Below are 14,151 nucleotides of genomic sequence, written 5' to 3'. Positions count from 1 at the left end.
TAAAAGAAATGGCAAAGAAATTCCAATCATGTACCCCAACTATGGTTGGACGAAAAGTTAAAAATACTTGGAATCTTTGTCAATTTTTTGTGTCATAACAAAAATTGCTAGTAATACAGAAATTATGGCCACCCAACTTGTGCCAAGAAAAATTGAAAAATATCCTAAATCTTTGTCCATTGTTTGTGTGGTAAAAGAAATTGATGATTTTTCACCCGTGTGATCTATAAAAAAAATTGTTAGTTACACATCGTCGTGTGAACAAGTTGAATTTTGAAGTGTTTTTTTATTTCTAACTAGTAGTAAGAATATGTGTGTAGCAAACAAGTTATATATACTAGCTAACATATATAAAAATTATTGAGTATGTAAAACGAACGTGTATATATCTTACAAAAACTCATATTCATTTGACTTTTTTATATAAAAAAAAATACAAGCCCTAAAATATGTAACCACCACACCAAAAGAAAAACAAACCAAATAAGTAAGAATACAATTCTCATTTGTGTTGTTTTTTTTTTACAATTAATACCAACTCCAATAGGCTAACATCACCATTGTCATCATACTTTTAAAGTATATGATATGTGTTTTAATTTAATGATCATCATATCACACCAGCAAATTCAAAAGGCTCCAAAGTCTCTGATGGAGAGCCTGGTATTCCTGGGCACATTTTCGGAGTGCCGGAGTCCCAAAGTGAGGGACACGTCTCCGGTGGACTGCGCCGCCGCCCCGAGCCTAACGTCGCCGTCCACCACCATCCCCCAGCCGTGCATCCCGGGGGGCTCCCAGCGCGGGGAGGTGGCGGAGGCGGTGTCCGGAAGATGCGGCACGGTGGTCGAGGCGTACTGGTGGTGGTGCTGATGAGGCCTGGAGGATGATGATGACGAATAATTGACGATGGCATAGCTCCGTGAGGGGTCGTTTTCCGTCGCAATAAATTCGGATCTTCTGCCCCCTGGCGACGGCATTGTTGTGGTTGTCGTTGTCGCGGTGGCAGTGATGCCCTTATTGCCACTGTCATCAGGCGTTGGGGACTGTGCCGCGGCGTTTTCTTGCTCCTCCGCCTCTTCCTCCTTGGATTCTTGCTGGTACATCTCCTCCACCATCGGCTTCCACAACCTAACCCTAGCATTAATGAACCAATTCGAAACCTGCAAATTAACCAAATATAATTAACAAAATCAATCAGGATCCGACCCGTCCACTCAATTTAATCCCAACCCTAAACCCGAGGGCCTCAGATCACACCCCGTCTTTAGAATTGTACGATAAGGTAAATCGCAGAATATGGTTCAGGGTTCTAAGGTAAATCGCAGAATATGGTTCAGGGTTCTAATGCTGTATGTATAGGTTTAAATCCTAAACCTGAGAATCCATCACCCCTGCCTTGAACAACGAGATTTACCTTAGCGACACATGGTCTAAGTGCTTAATTTTATTCTAAACTGAGATTCTTTCTAATTAGAAATTTGGGTATTCACGGCTGGAAATTATGGAATTTCCGACCACCTGAATGTGATCTTAAATCAAGTCGAAAGCCTTCTTCCGATCACTTTTGGTATCTGGAAAAACTTTTGTTGCTATTTCCGACCAATTTTCGCTTTCAACTTGATTTAAGATCAGATGTTCGAAAATTCCATAATTTCTAACAGTGATTTCCTGGGTCGCTACACTCAAACTTAACCTTTCGGATCGGAGTATTAATTAGGGTATGTATGTGTGCATGCATGTATGAATGTACTGCTGTTCTGCTGCAGTGCATTTATGGGGTATGGTGGGTAGTGATAAGGACAATATGCTGTGATGTGATGAAGAAGATGACACATAAATGCACAGCTTCAATTCTGCCATCCCCATTGAATTCTCAGAACAACAACAAAATATGAACTACAAGCCACGCACGCACATACACACACGCGACAGACATTATATTGCCATCAGTCCCCAACACTGAGAATGTTTTTTTTGCAAATGCAGTGAAAATCAATAATGTATAGTAATAACTCAATTACTACTCATTCACCCCATCTATGTTGTATTAGATAGTCAGCGTCACGAAATATGATAATAATGCAGTACAGTAAAAAATGTATGTACCGACTTAATTAATAGTGTATATGTGTCACCTTGAATACGTCTTAATTATTATTTCAAGGCAAAAAATAATTGCATGTACTATAAAACGTAACATTATGTTATTAACGTTATAGCATTTTTTCGTGGTGAAAATTGTAATGACTTAATTATTGGTGTATATGTTTCTCCTCAAATACATCTTTAACAAAAAAATAAAATAAAAAATGAAGCTAAAATGTTTAAATGGATATATAATGACCTTGTTTAGTAACATAATTAGCTTATTGGTTAATTTTGACTTATTTGATAACTATTAACTGTTTGACTTGGTTAAACAACCAATACGAGTGTTTAATTAATTAATTAACTTTTGTGTCAAAAAAAAAAATTAATTAGTTTTTTATAACAACTTATTGTTTCAAAATGTTAAAATTCAAAAAGCTGTTTTTTCGATTAGCTATTTGAAAAAGTCATTCAAAATGTAATCAGCTATCAGTTAATCTACTAAACATTTTTCTACAATCAGCTAATGCTATCAACTAGTCAAACTTACTAACCCAATCAACTAACAACTATCCGCTAACAACTATTTACCAAACACACCCCATGTTTAATTAGCAACAATGTAAATGGTATACTTTCACATTTTTTTTAATTGCTATATTTACCTGGACAATAAAATACAATGATGGAGTGGATCCACATAACAGGATAAAGCCATGTAAGTACTTACGGAGTATTTAACTATTTATTTTTACATATATATAGATAACCAATTTTTTTAAAACTATATATGTTTCCTAATTATATTTCTCATAATTCATGTGTAATAACCTTTGAATTACACTAATAAAATTATGTGTGACAGACTTGATCAAGAACATGTTGGTAATAATCGAATTAAACGCATGACTTTAACTACAATAATTATGCTTCACCTACTCATCAACCTCTTTCGAGGTATTTTATTACATTTTTGGTTGATCATATCCATGAATTAAGTGTATTGTGATGTTATATTAATAATAGGTCATCCTTTAAAGGGTATGATGAGTGAATTTATTGCATTGTTTTAAAACATTAAATCCTAATAGGAATTTTAGTGATTGGTATTATAGAGTTTTATAAGTTTGACTAGAGAAAACATAGTTGTCATGCACCTAATTAGGTAAATTAAGGTTCGGTTGTATGTGACTTTGTCTTTCTGTTTATATAAGGTTAGGTTGGTCAAATCTTTGACAAATATAATCAAATTCAGTTTCATTAATTTGCAGTAGAATTATGTACCTAATTAATTAAGCTTCTAGATAATCAAGATATGGCAATCGAGATCAATGGTTATGATTGATGACTTGATCATGAGATTCACTTGGTTTAAGTGATGTTTAATAAATGAAACATAAGATTGCATTGTAATAATCTTAATTACACGTCTCATGTGAAACGGTCTCACCGGACTTACCTTTAATATGTAAAGGTCGGTTCATAGGATTTTTTTTTTTTTTTTTTTTTTTTTTAGTACTACTGATTTTGTTAAACCAAAAGAGAGTTGTGCCATCTCATTTATACCCATGAATGAATTTTATACTTCATTAACATTGTATAGTTTCACCTTGAAATTTCAATTACCAATCTACATTATTTTCATCTAATAAGCAACATATGTTCAAAAATATCAACCATGCATTATAATTCTTATTAGGGAAAATGATCAAATAAGCCCTTACATTTTATACGAAAAATAGTTAGATCTTTAACTTTAAAAAGTTACAATTAAACAATCTACTTATCATTTTTGTGCATTTAGTACTAATTGTTGATTATCCATAGGTAATTAGGGTTCTAGCAATCAACACTTGCGACTGGTTCTATTATAAGCAAATGATATTTTAATAATAATAATAATAATAATAATAATAATAATAATAATAATAATTATTATTATTATTATTATTATTATTATTATTATTAGGGATAATTTTAAATTTAGATACACTAAGTAGGCCATGGAGTTGATTACGATGACTCACCAACTTTATTATCTTGCACACATATTGAAAGTTTTAATAATTTTGTAATATAATGGTGACATATAGACTGTTTTTTTAATCATGTAATGACATTATAGTAAAGAAGAAGAAACGTAAAAATAACGCTTTTAAACTAATTTACGAATAACCAATAAATACATGAATTAATCATTAAATAAATATAAGGATAATATTTTTCAAAAGAAAGCTAAGAAAGAAAGTTTCTTATTATTCTATGATCTTATGTTGGTGTGTACCCTTCAGAATATTATAATTATCATTTTTTATATCTTACTGTACTGTTGCAACCCACCATCTGAATTATATATCAACATAATTTTATTTTATTTTTTAATAAAAAATGAAATATTTGAGATGCACGAAATTAGAAAAAGACAAGCAGAAAGGATCACTGAAAAGCTGTGATGATCTGACTAAGAAATGATACTTCCAGTTTGGATTGTCCAATTTAGGTTCCTAAAGTTGTAAACTTTATAATATAATGTATGCAATTATGAATAAGAAAATGGGAAATTAGAGAATTAAAGAAAGAAAAAATGAAGAAAAAATAGTGAGCTTTCCCTTTCAAGAGATATGAAGAATTTGATACAGAAAGGTGGTGTGATGAGTACCTGATTCTTGGATAAACCAGTCTGCCGAGACAACAAATGCTTGTCTGCTTCACTTGGGTACCTGATGAGGAAAACAATACAAACATTATCACTGCAATCAATACTGCAAGCTATACTAGCTCTCATTCATTATATTCATCATCTGACAACAATAATCATGATCACATTAAAACAAGCATATATTCTTGTTTACTGTGCTCGCTGCGATTGATTCATTAATCTTGATTATATTTGCAGTCTTTAAGAAAACATCATTAATCTTTTTGAAGATGTGTATGTGGCCGGGATTCCTATCCTTGGTCTGGTCTCTTTGCCAGTTGCCTGCCCCACCCCCAATAAATTACCATGGTGGCCTCCTGTTGCACTGCATAGTCTTTATATATATATATTATCCCAAGTTCATCAAAATGTTGATTAACCATAAGGTTGAAACTGTCTATTGACATTTTTAGTTTGGCCTGGTCCGGACAACCTAAGCTAGTTTATTGTTTGATCTTATGGTCCTTTGTCAGTAAGGTTACTAAGCAGTGCACACTCTCGAGTAGTGACTATGGTTTTCTTCTGACCCAAAAAAAGGAAAAAAAAAATCATTGATTTGTATAGTATTGGTTGACTTGTGAGGAAGGGAAGTGTATAAAGTTTTCTGGGCTGTCTTAGCTTCAATCTTGTGATGATGGTGACTGGAGAAATATGGCAGGGGTGAAAGAGAAAGAGAAGAGAGAGGAGAGAGGAGTGAAATGTACGTACGGGTGAAGGAAATGCTCGAAGAGCCAAGCCCGGAGGACGCTAACAGATCTTTCCGGCAGCCCTCGCTGCGGCCGCCAAGCTTCGGAATCCATCATCCCCATCTGGTTAAGCGCCTTCTGTTGCCGGAGCTTCTGGTCAAGCACTCTCAGCCGCGGCGTCTCCCCTTTGGTCAGCCCGGAAGACCCCGTCGGGTCCTTCTCCCCCAGCAGCCTGTACGTCTCCTTCAGCTGCACCATTATCGCGTCCTTTATGCACCGGAAATGCCTCGACATCGCCTTCTGCGCCAGCGTCGTGTACGGCGCCGCCGCGCCGTACCCCAGCACCGTGTCGAACGACGTCACCATTGCCTGCATTTGGTCGCAGTAGCGCGCATATCTCCCGTCCACCTGTCCATTTCAGATCATTTCCAACCCAAAAAGGAAACAACTGCCATTATTATAAAAGTCATCAAGCTCAAGTGCCATGAAAATGTTGAACTTTTCCGGCAAAGGAGGGCACGCATGTGTATAAAAATATACATACAACATGGGCAGCATATTACATATATAGAACTAAAGTATATACTGTCATTGCATCGGTAATGGTTTGTTGGGTTGTAACCTTTTTAAGGATTTAAAAAACATGGCAGATTAGGTCTAATACCGACAACCTATTTCTTTAACAAAGTAATTAAAAGCCTAATAATTCAAAACCCCATCATTAAACTGTGTCTCGTTATGCTAATAATTCACGCCTTTGATTAAACAAATGTTAACTGCTGACATGGGTACACCACATATATATATATAGAATGAAGATTAAAGAATCCTAATATTGATCTTCTTGTTCGAATAATCATCAGTTATGGACAATCTGAAACTGATTTATCTGACATTTGCGGGCTATAGAGTCACAAGGTGGAGTTTACTTATTGCACCCCTTGGAGTAATGGTTACGGATTTCCCTTGTCAACCAAGAAAAAGAAAAGATTAAAGAATCCTAAAAACAACATGGTCCCCATATTAGGAAGAGGGAAACCAGGAAGTGCACCATTAGCTTTTTAAGGAGAGAAGATTAGTATTAATTTGCTGTAAAAATGTACGAATAGATCTAAGGTGATATAATGGCTTCCCAGACACCAGAGCTACAACCTATAATGGAGGCATGTTCGTTTGATGCTGGACGGACATGTACCCTTTACCCGCAACCTGTCATCATAAATCTTGAAAGACATCAACGTTGTACCATAATTAGGGTCATAAATTATTGTCATTAGTTGCCAATTATTATTACTACTTAGTAAAACCAGAAACGTGGAAGCTAGCTAATTAATTAATTAATTAATTATAATTATAATAAACTTTGGGTGGCTGGCTGGCTGGCTGGCCGGCAGGCTTTTCACGATGATTATATTTGATGAGAGTAAAATAGAAGCTAAGGAAAAGAGTGAGAGACATGCCTCATCAAGCATAGATAGGAGCTTGATTTTCCTCCTCTGATATTCCGACCGGTCGGCGGCCGACAGCGGCGGCGGCTGCTCCTTCGAAGAAGAAGATCCCGCTGGAGAATTCCCGCTTTCTGCGGCGATGGAATTAGGGTTTCCGCTCTCATTCTTCTTGGCCCTTTGATTCTTGAAGTGCCCTCTTCCGACGCAGCAGAATTCTTCTAGAAGCTCCTGCGCCGCCTTCAGGTAGCGGGAGCCACGGAGGACGTTGGTGGCGGCGTAGCCAACGTGGACTTGGGTGTTGGGCGGGAGATCCATAGCCAATCCTGAATGTAACAGTTGCTGGTGGGGGTGGGGGTGGGGGTGATAATTAGCAGCATTATTAGCCTCTAATAATCCTTGATTATGAAGGTAATTAATGGCGCCGTTCCCTATCCTCAACTCCTCAAGCTTCGCGGCTTCCATGTTTCGCAGGGAAGACGATAAGGATAAGGACAGCCCTTGCGCCTCTATTATGCTCCGAATTTTAGCGGAATCGTTCTCCACGACGGCGCCGCTGCTGCTCCCCGGAATCCACGTGAACTGCGACGGCGGCGCTGCCGCCTCCATGCTCAGCGGGCTGAGCATATGATGATAGCCGTGGTGGCTGAGGTCAGATCCGGCGCCGGAGTTGGGGTTGTTGAGCATGTGAAGAGCGGAAGACGACGGCCGTGGCGGCGGCGGAGATGAAGCTTTTATGTGAAGATTCATGAAGGGAAGCTGCATGAAATATATATATATATATATATATATAGATATATATAGATTGCATTATTAGTACAGCGAAAAAAAAGAAAACTGAAAAAGAAATTAATCACACTTACTGCTTCGTTCACTGACAGGTGTTGTTCTTTTTGACGAGGCCATGACGACCTGAAGGATGATTGGATCTGATCATCCAAGATTTCGGTGGCAGCTTTCCGCCACTCTGGAGGGTAGTTGATCATCTCCGCCAGAATTCCGCCGCCGCTGTCATACGTCGGCGGCGGTTCCTCTACTTGGAGCGGGATCGGCGGCGGCGGCGTTTCAAATCCCTGCTGATGAATTCTCATAGACGACGCCGCAGCAGCAGCGGCGGCGGCCGCGGATCTCTGGTAATCATTCTGGGAACTGTAAAATTCCTGGTGATGATGAGGGTATCCTTGGGACATGGAATTAACAATTCTGTGGAACCAAAACCTAGTAGTGCCGGTGTTCTCGGGTTAAAACACAACAATTTTAGTAAAATCATAAATCTCTGAACCCTTTTCTCCTCTCGAACCTGCTCGATCATGTTACAAACACACATAAATAATTAAACACACGGTCAAGAAATCAAAGCAAGAAACACAGACCTACAGACAGCCATGGCTGCCGGCCTGCATATATAGCCATAAAAATCAAAGCTTTTTCAATTCCTCAACCAAAACAATGAAACCCCTTTCCTCCCCTCACTTCTGCTTTACTAAATTCTAATTTCTGGGTTGCGAAAAGCACCTGTAAACGAAGCAAGGATGGATCTAGACGAAAGGGTGCAGAAGCCCAGAAACATCATTTTCTCACTGGCAGTGAAAGAGAACAAGACTCTGAACATGGGAACTGCGATGATCCTTGCGCTTCTTCAATTCAAGCGTACACTGTGAAGAAGGAATCTTCAATCTTTAATCCCCTCTTGTTATTATGATTATTATAATCAATGGAAAGTATGGAGACAGTACAGTAAAACATACTGATTTCCCAATCCAACAAGAAATTCAGGCCATCGATCAGGCTGGGATATATGTGGGAATTGAAGATAGATAATGAAAGGAGAGAAAGCTCAGAAGAAAATTAAAGCTAAGGTCGCCTTCTTTCTTTCTGCTGTTGCTGCTTCTTCTTCTCCTTCTTCTCTCCCACTTCGCTTTCACCAACCTTTTCTATATATGTAATACTATAATTTACTAACTTTGCATTTGTATGCTTCTCATCTGCTTTTTAAACTTACTTCCTAATACCACAGTGGATAAAAATGGCATGACAGGGGTAACAGTAATTTACCTTATTAGCTTGCAGTCTTGGCTTCATATACTAATTATATATAAATATCAATATTTTATTCTTGTAGCCAACTTCTTCTTGCTATTGACTTGGTAACAACAAGGTTACATGTTTCCCCCCGGCCCGTGGGAGCAGCAGGTTACTAGCACCACTTTGTGGTCATTTGCCTGCTAGAGAAACAAAGCGGGGTTTACCTCGTGCACACTTTAGTAGTGACGGCCAATTTCTCCGGTTACCCAATATTTTTTTTTGTAAAAAATAATTATTTAATTCCTCCTTTATTCCCTTTTATTATTTTTTTCTTATTATTATATGTGAAAATAAAATTATTTATTCCTCAATTTAGGTGAAAAATAATTTTTTTTTAGTTAAATAGATGATATATGATGTTTTCTATTTAGAAAGCAGTTTTTAATAGTTTTCCAATTTTATAAAAAATTAAAAAATTATTTCATGTTTTCAAAATAAAAAACTGTGCTAGTAAATATGTTTTCTATTTTGTGTTCTCCATTTTTCACTGGAGAAATTTTACAGTTAATAAGCTGGTCCTTGTGTCATTTCTTACTTTTATGTTTTAAAATTTTACAGTTAATAAGCAGGTCATTGTGTCACTTCAGCTAGAAGGGTCACGGTACAATTTCTTACTTTTATGTTTTAATTGAGGAAGATCCTCTCTTTTTTTTTTCTTTTTTTTTTTTTCAATTTAAAAAGAATATATGTACCAATTACCATACAATAAACCACATAAAAAATCATGAAATTTTCTTTTCTTAATGTTTTTTTTTTAAATAATAATAATAATAATTCTAAAGCCGGCTAGAGTTCAAGGTTTATGACATTTTGATTCGTATTTCATCTAAAGTAATCCATGAATTATTTAGTGTGGATTTTTTTTTTTTTTTAATGACATGCATCATGTACGAGTCATTGTAATAAAACAACAAATTTTACTGCCAAATATCTCTTAATGGACCAATAAGTTAATGGATGACAAGAGTAATTAGCAGAGCAATCATTTTCATTGATTGTGATGTTTTATTAGTAATAATATAATGTTGATGATTTAGTCTAAATTGTTCATGACACAAATTAGTGTTTAAAAATAATTATCAGATAACGAATTGTGTTAGTTGTTGTATCATCAACTAGCGTATAGTATTTGCCAATTATATACATACAAAAAATATTTGGTGAATTAGTTGTTTAATTAGTCATTAAATTCTTAATAAATCAATGGATTTATGCTGGACCGAAAAGATGTTAGTAACTTAGTAAGAATCAAATATGTTCTATATTATTGACATTTGTTTGAAGTTTCCAAGAAGCTTCTTAAGCCATAAGTAACTTAAACAGAAAAAAATATATACAATTAACAAATCCCAGTATTATATGCATTAAAGATGAAACCAAAATGTGGGGCGGAGGTGAAAGTAACCACAAAAGGGCAGGAACCATAAAACTATATATGTATATATATATATACATATACATATATTACTTGACAATAACATATATGGAGTAATAACATAATATTTAACGTTCTACTAGTGTCCATATAATTTAGTATTAGTAATTTTCAGTTGAAAGGGACCACTCTTGGTGTGTCGGAGAATGCCATGAGGTGTTGTTGTTTGCTGCTTGGAAGATGCAACAGTTGTGCTGTGCTCTCTTTAATTTCATAAATTTATATGCATGAATGCCCTTTGTGGGGGACTACCTAAAAATCAAAAGAAGAGGTGTATGTATAGACAGACCGTGACAACCACCACTATCTGCTCCTCATGCTTCAATTTCAAATTTTACTCTTAAAAGTATACAAGTAACTATATTGTACTAGGGGGCAAGAGATGGTGTATAATTATTACGGTGTAGAAAGTTATTTTTACGGTCTCATATCATTACTTTATTTAATTTGTGGATATTAATTGAACAAAGTTGAATTTAAGGTGTGTGTATATGCATGGTGATGGTTATTGGCCAGTTTGGTCTGGGTTTAAAATCTCATACAGGCCCAACAGCTCGGTTCGAGGGTAAGATGTCAATAGGTCCCTTAGCTAGGTCAATAGATTGATCGATCTCCGGAAAAAAAAAAAAAAAAAAAAAAACATCTAGGTTAGCTGGCCGGTCTACAAAATGTTGCATAAGTCACTACTTGTTGCCTAATGTGTCACTTGTCAGTTGTCACACTGTTCTACGTTGTTGAGTATGATTAATCAGAGAATGTCATGTCAACCTATACTAGTTGTTAAGCATTATCATGGGATTTGTACATAGATTTGCTAGCACCCATATAAGTCCCCCTTCATTAATAATAGCCATTAGGAATAATTATATGTTACACACCGAGATTATAGAGATTCTCAATTTTTCGAAATCAAGCTCGATCTCAATCTCTTACATATTTGATCCTTGCATGAAATAGTGCTAGACAACTATTTCCTATTGTATTCATCCACTACCTTTCCATCTTCTATTTGGTGTATATTACTTTGGCTTGATGGTCCCGTGTTCATGTAAGTACTATACTTTTCTAGACTTAATTGATTCGATTTATTTACACTATCATATGTGGGGGAAAGGGGGAGGTAGGTGGGTGGGGGAGGCTTTTATGCTGACCATAATAATACAGATATTACAAGTAGTGAGGGATGTAGTATATTTATGATAGTTTTTATTTTTATTTTTATTTTTATTTGAAGGGCATATATTATTCATATATGAGGGTTAGCTAAGCATCATCGTCAATAGGTACATGTCACTGGTTATTCTCTCACTACATGTCATTATATTGCTTGCCCACTTTTTTACAATTCATTGGTTGTAAATTTTTACATTTTAACTAAAATAAATGGGATATCTATGTTCTTCGACAACGATTGATTATAAAATTTAATTTTACAAAATTTTTTATGTAGAAAATCAAAAATAAAAGTTATTGATCTTCTTTTAGAAGTTACAAAATCAAACTTCATATAATCATATTATTATATACATATACATATACATATACATATACTTACACACACACATATATGTATATAGTATTGTATTGGTTGTACATGTACATATACATATTGATACAAGTCAAACATATATGAAGGTTTAATTTGAGTGTTGACTGGGTTAATTAAGTTACTTTTTTTGTTTGGCTATAATTTTCTTTTTTTACCAGTCAATTAAAATTGATATGTTTAATTTGATTATATATATATATATATATATATATATGTGTGTGTGTGTGTGTGTGTGTGTGTGTGTGTGTTTGCCCTCCCATAAGAACATCGATTCGATCAAAGTCACACACTAAATTTATGCACATAATCAATAATCCAAATTTCATAAATATCAATTAAGCTAAGAAAAAAATTAAATTTGTCCAAGCAAAATTCGATCTAAACTTCGTTCCTACGTCCAAATAGGTAAGGCAACGACAAAATATGAGTTTCTATATTATTAAATCCTTTCATTTAAATAATAAATTATTGCTATTATTAATATTAAATATAAGAAAATATGATTGTTTTGTTAATGTTTGGTGACTTGATGTTTTAATTTATAGAGACAAACATGTGGAGTAGAAAACAGTAGAATGGGGGTGTTTTGCTATGCTTTGGGTGACTGTATGCGCATTATTCATGCACAACTTCGTGTGCACCATAGAATGTCGTCAGAATCGTGTGCACACATGCCACACTTATACATTACATTGTGTACAGTACACTTTAAAATTATATTGTGCACACGTTAATATTGAAATGCATACATACACATCATGCACAACTACAAACAAATGCACACACATATGTATACGTATTATAGTGCACACATGCAAAGTTTACAATGTACACACACCTCAAATGAACACAAATTGCACACTAGGTCACGACAAGGTGCATACATACAACAAAAATCCAATGAAAAATATTGCACACTAGGGGTGTGCAGTGGTCAATGGAAAATAGATGGGACTTACCGAAAAATGACTTCTCTTTTTTTTTTTTTTGGGGGGGGGGGGGGGGAAGTCATTTTCCGTTTGCAGCAGTGGAGCATCCAATCACTCGTCAAGGTCGTCGCCACCACCACCACCACCACCATCGTTGTATATTTTAAATATTTAAAATTTAAAATAATTATGCTCATTTTTCAGAAAATGAACTAATAAACACACCAAGATAGTTTTCTGGAATGCAACCAAACATGGAATTTTCATACTTTTCAAACACACCATAAATGAAAGTCTATATTTGTCCATATCAACGCGAATATATATATATATATATATATATATATATATATATATATATATATATATATATATATATATATATATATATATATATATATATATATATATATATATATATATATATATATATATATATTGGTAGGGTATATCCCGACCGACACGGCTTGGCTTCTCTTGGTCTTTGTGCAGATTTTACAGGTCGGATATTCTTAAAGGAGAATCGGGCGGACCCGACTAGAATCTCATACTTGACCATCAATATTACAGGTCGGATATTCTTTAAGATTATATTCTTAAAAGTGTATTCAAATGAGGACAACTATATTATAGAAGACTGTGATGACAGATGTAGTCGTGTGCCATTAGTCTGTATGCCGTGTGCATGCATGGTCGAATGTAGTCGTGTGCCATAATTTGTATGTCGTGTGTATAGATTTGTTCATTAATAGAGTTTGTGTTCGAAACCTGACGTTTACATATATTCCTGTGTGTCTTGTGTATTAAATTGTGTGCATGATACTAATTTGTCGTGTGCTCATTATCTGTCCGCACATTCCTCTATATATTACTGTCATCATGTGAACGCAACCCTCTATATATATATATATATATATATATATATATATATATATATATATATATATATATATATATATATATATATATATATATGAAAGTAATTAATCAATTAATCTAGACCACTCGACTGTAGATAGACATCATGCATTAATGGACTTACAAATAATGACAAAACCCTAAATAATTGAGTCTCATTGAAGATGAAAACGAATTAAAAAAAATACTTATAATTAAATTATATTCCTTTTCCCACTCTAAAAATAAACATATAATCTCATACTTGACCATCAATATTGTGAGCAAATTAAAAATAACAATTAGGATAAGTCATTCAAACTAGTCATACATATATAT

The 14,151-nt window shown here is 34.8% G+C and overlaps 1 protein-coding gene across 2 annotated transcripts; it reads right to left on the bottom strand.

Moving 5' to 3' along the window:
- Positions 1–367: 367 nt before the first annotated feature.
- Positions 368–8,877, bottom strand: LOC109170205 (BEL1-like homeodomain protein 4). 2 transcript variants are annotated; one of them, XM_019319206.1, is made up of 7 exons: positions 8,433–8,877; positions 8,000–8,217; positions 7,781–7,948; positions 6,933–7,676; positions 5,495–5,880; positions 4,748–4,808; positions 368–1,160 (listed from the first exon to the last, which is right to left on the bottom strand). In XM_019319206.1, exons 2-7 carry the CDS (start codon positions 8,105–8,107, stop codon positions 630–632), a joined length of 1,998 nt encoding a protein of 665 aa, XP_019174751.1. In that variant the 5' UTR covers positions 8,108–8,217; positions 8,433–8,877; the 3' UTR covers positions 368–629. The 2 variants fall into 2 exon arrangements, with proteins under 2 accessions (XP_019174751.1, XP_019174749.1); XM_019319204.1 differs by having other exon boundaries at positions 7,781–8,217.
- Between the last annotated feature and the right edge of the window lie 5,274 nt (positions 8,878–14,151).

Source organism: Ipomoea nil, unplaced genomic scaffold, assembly GCF_001879475.1.
Source record: "Ipomoea nil cultivar Tokyo-kokei standard unplaced genomic scaffold, Asagao_1.1 scaffold3321, whole genome shotgun sequence".
In the NCBI taxonomy this organism is placed as follows: domain Eukaryota; kingdom Viridiplantae; phylum Streptophyta; class Magnoliopsida; order Solanales; family Convolvulaceae; genus Ipomoea; species Ipomoea nil.
This window is presented reverse-complemented; position numbering and strand designations above follow the sequence as displayed.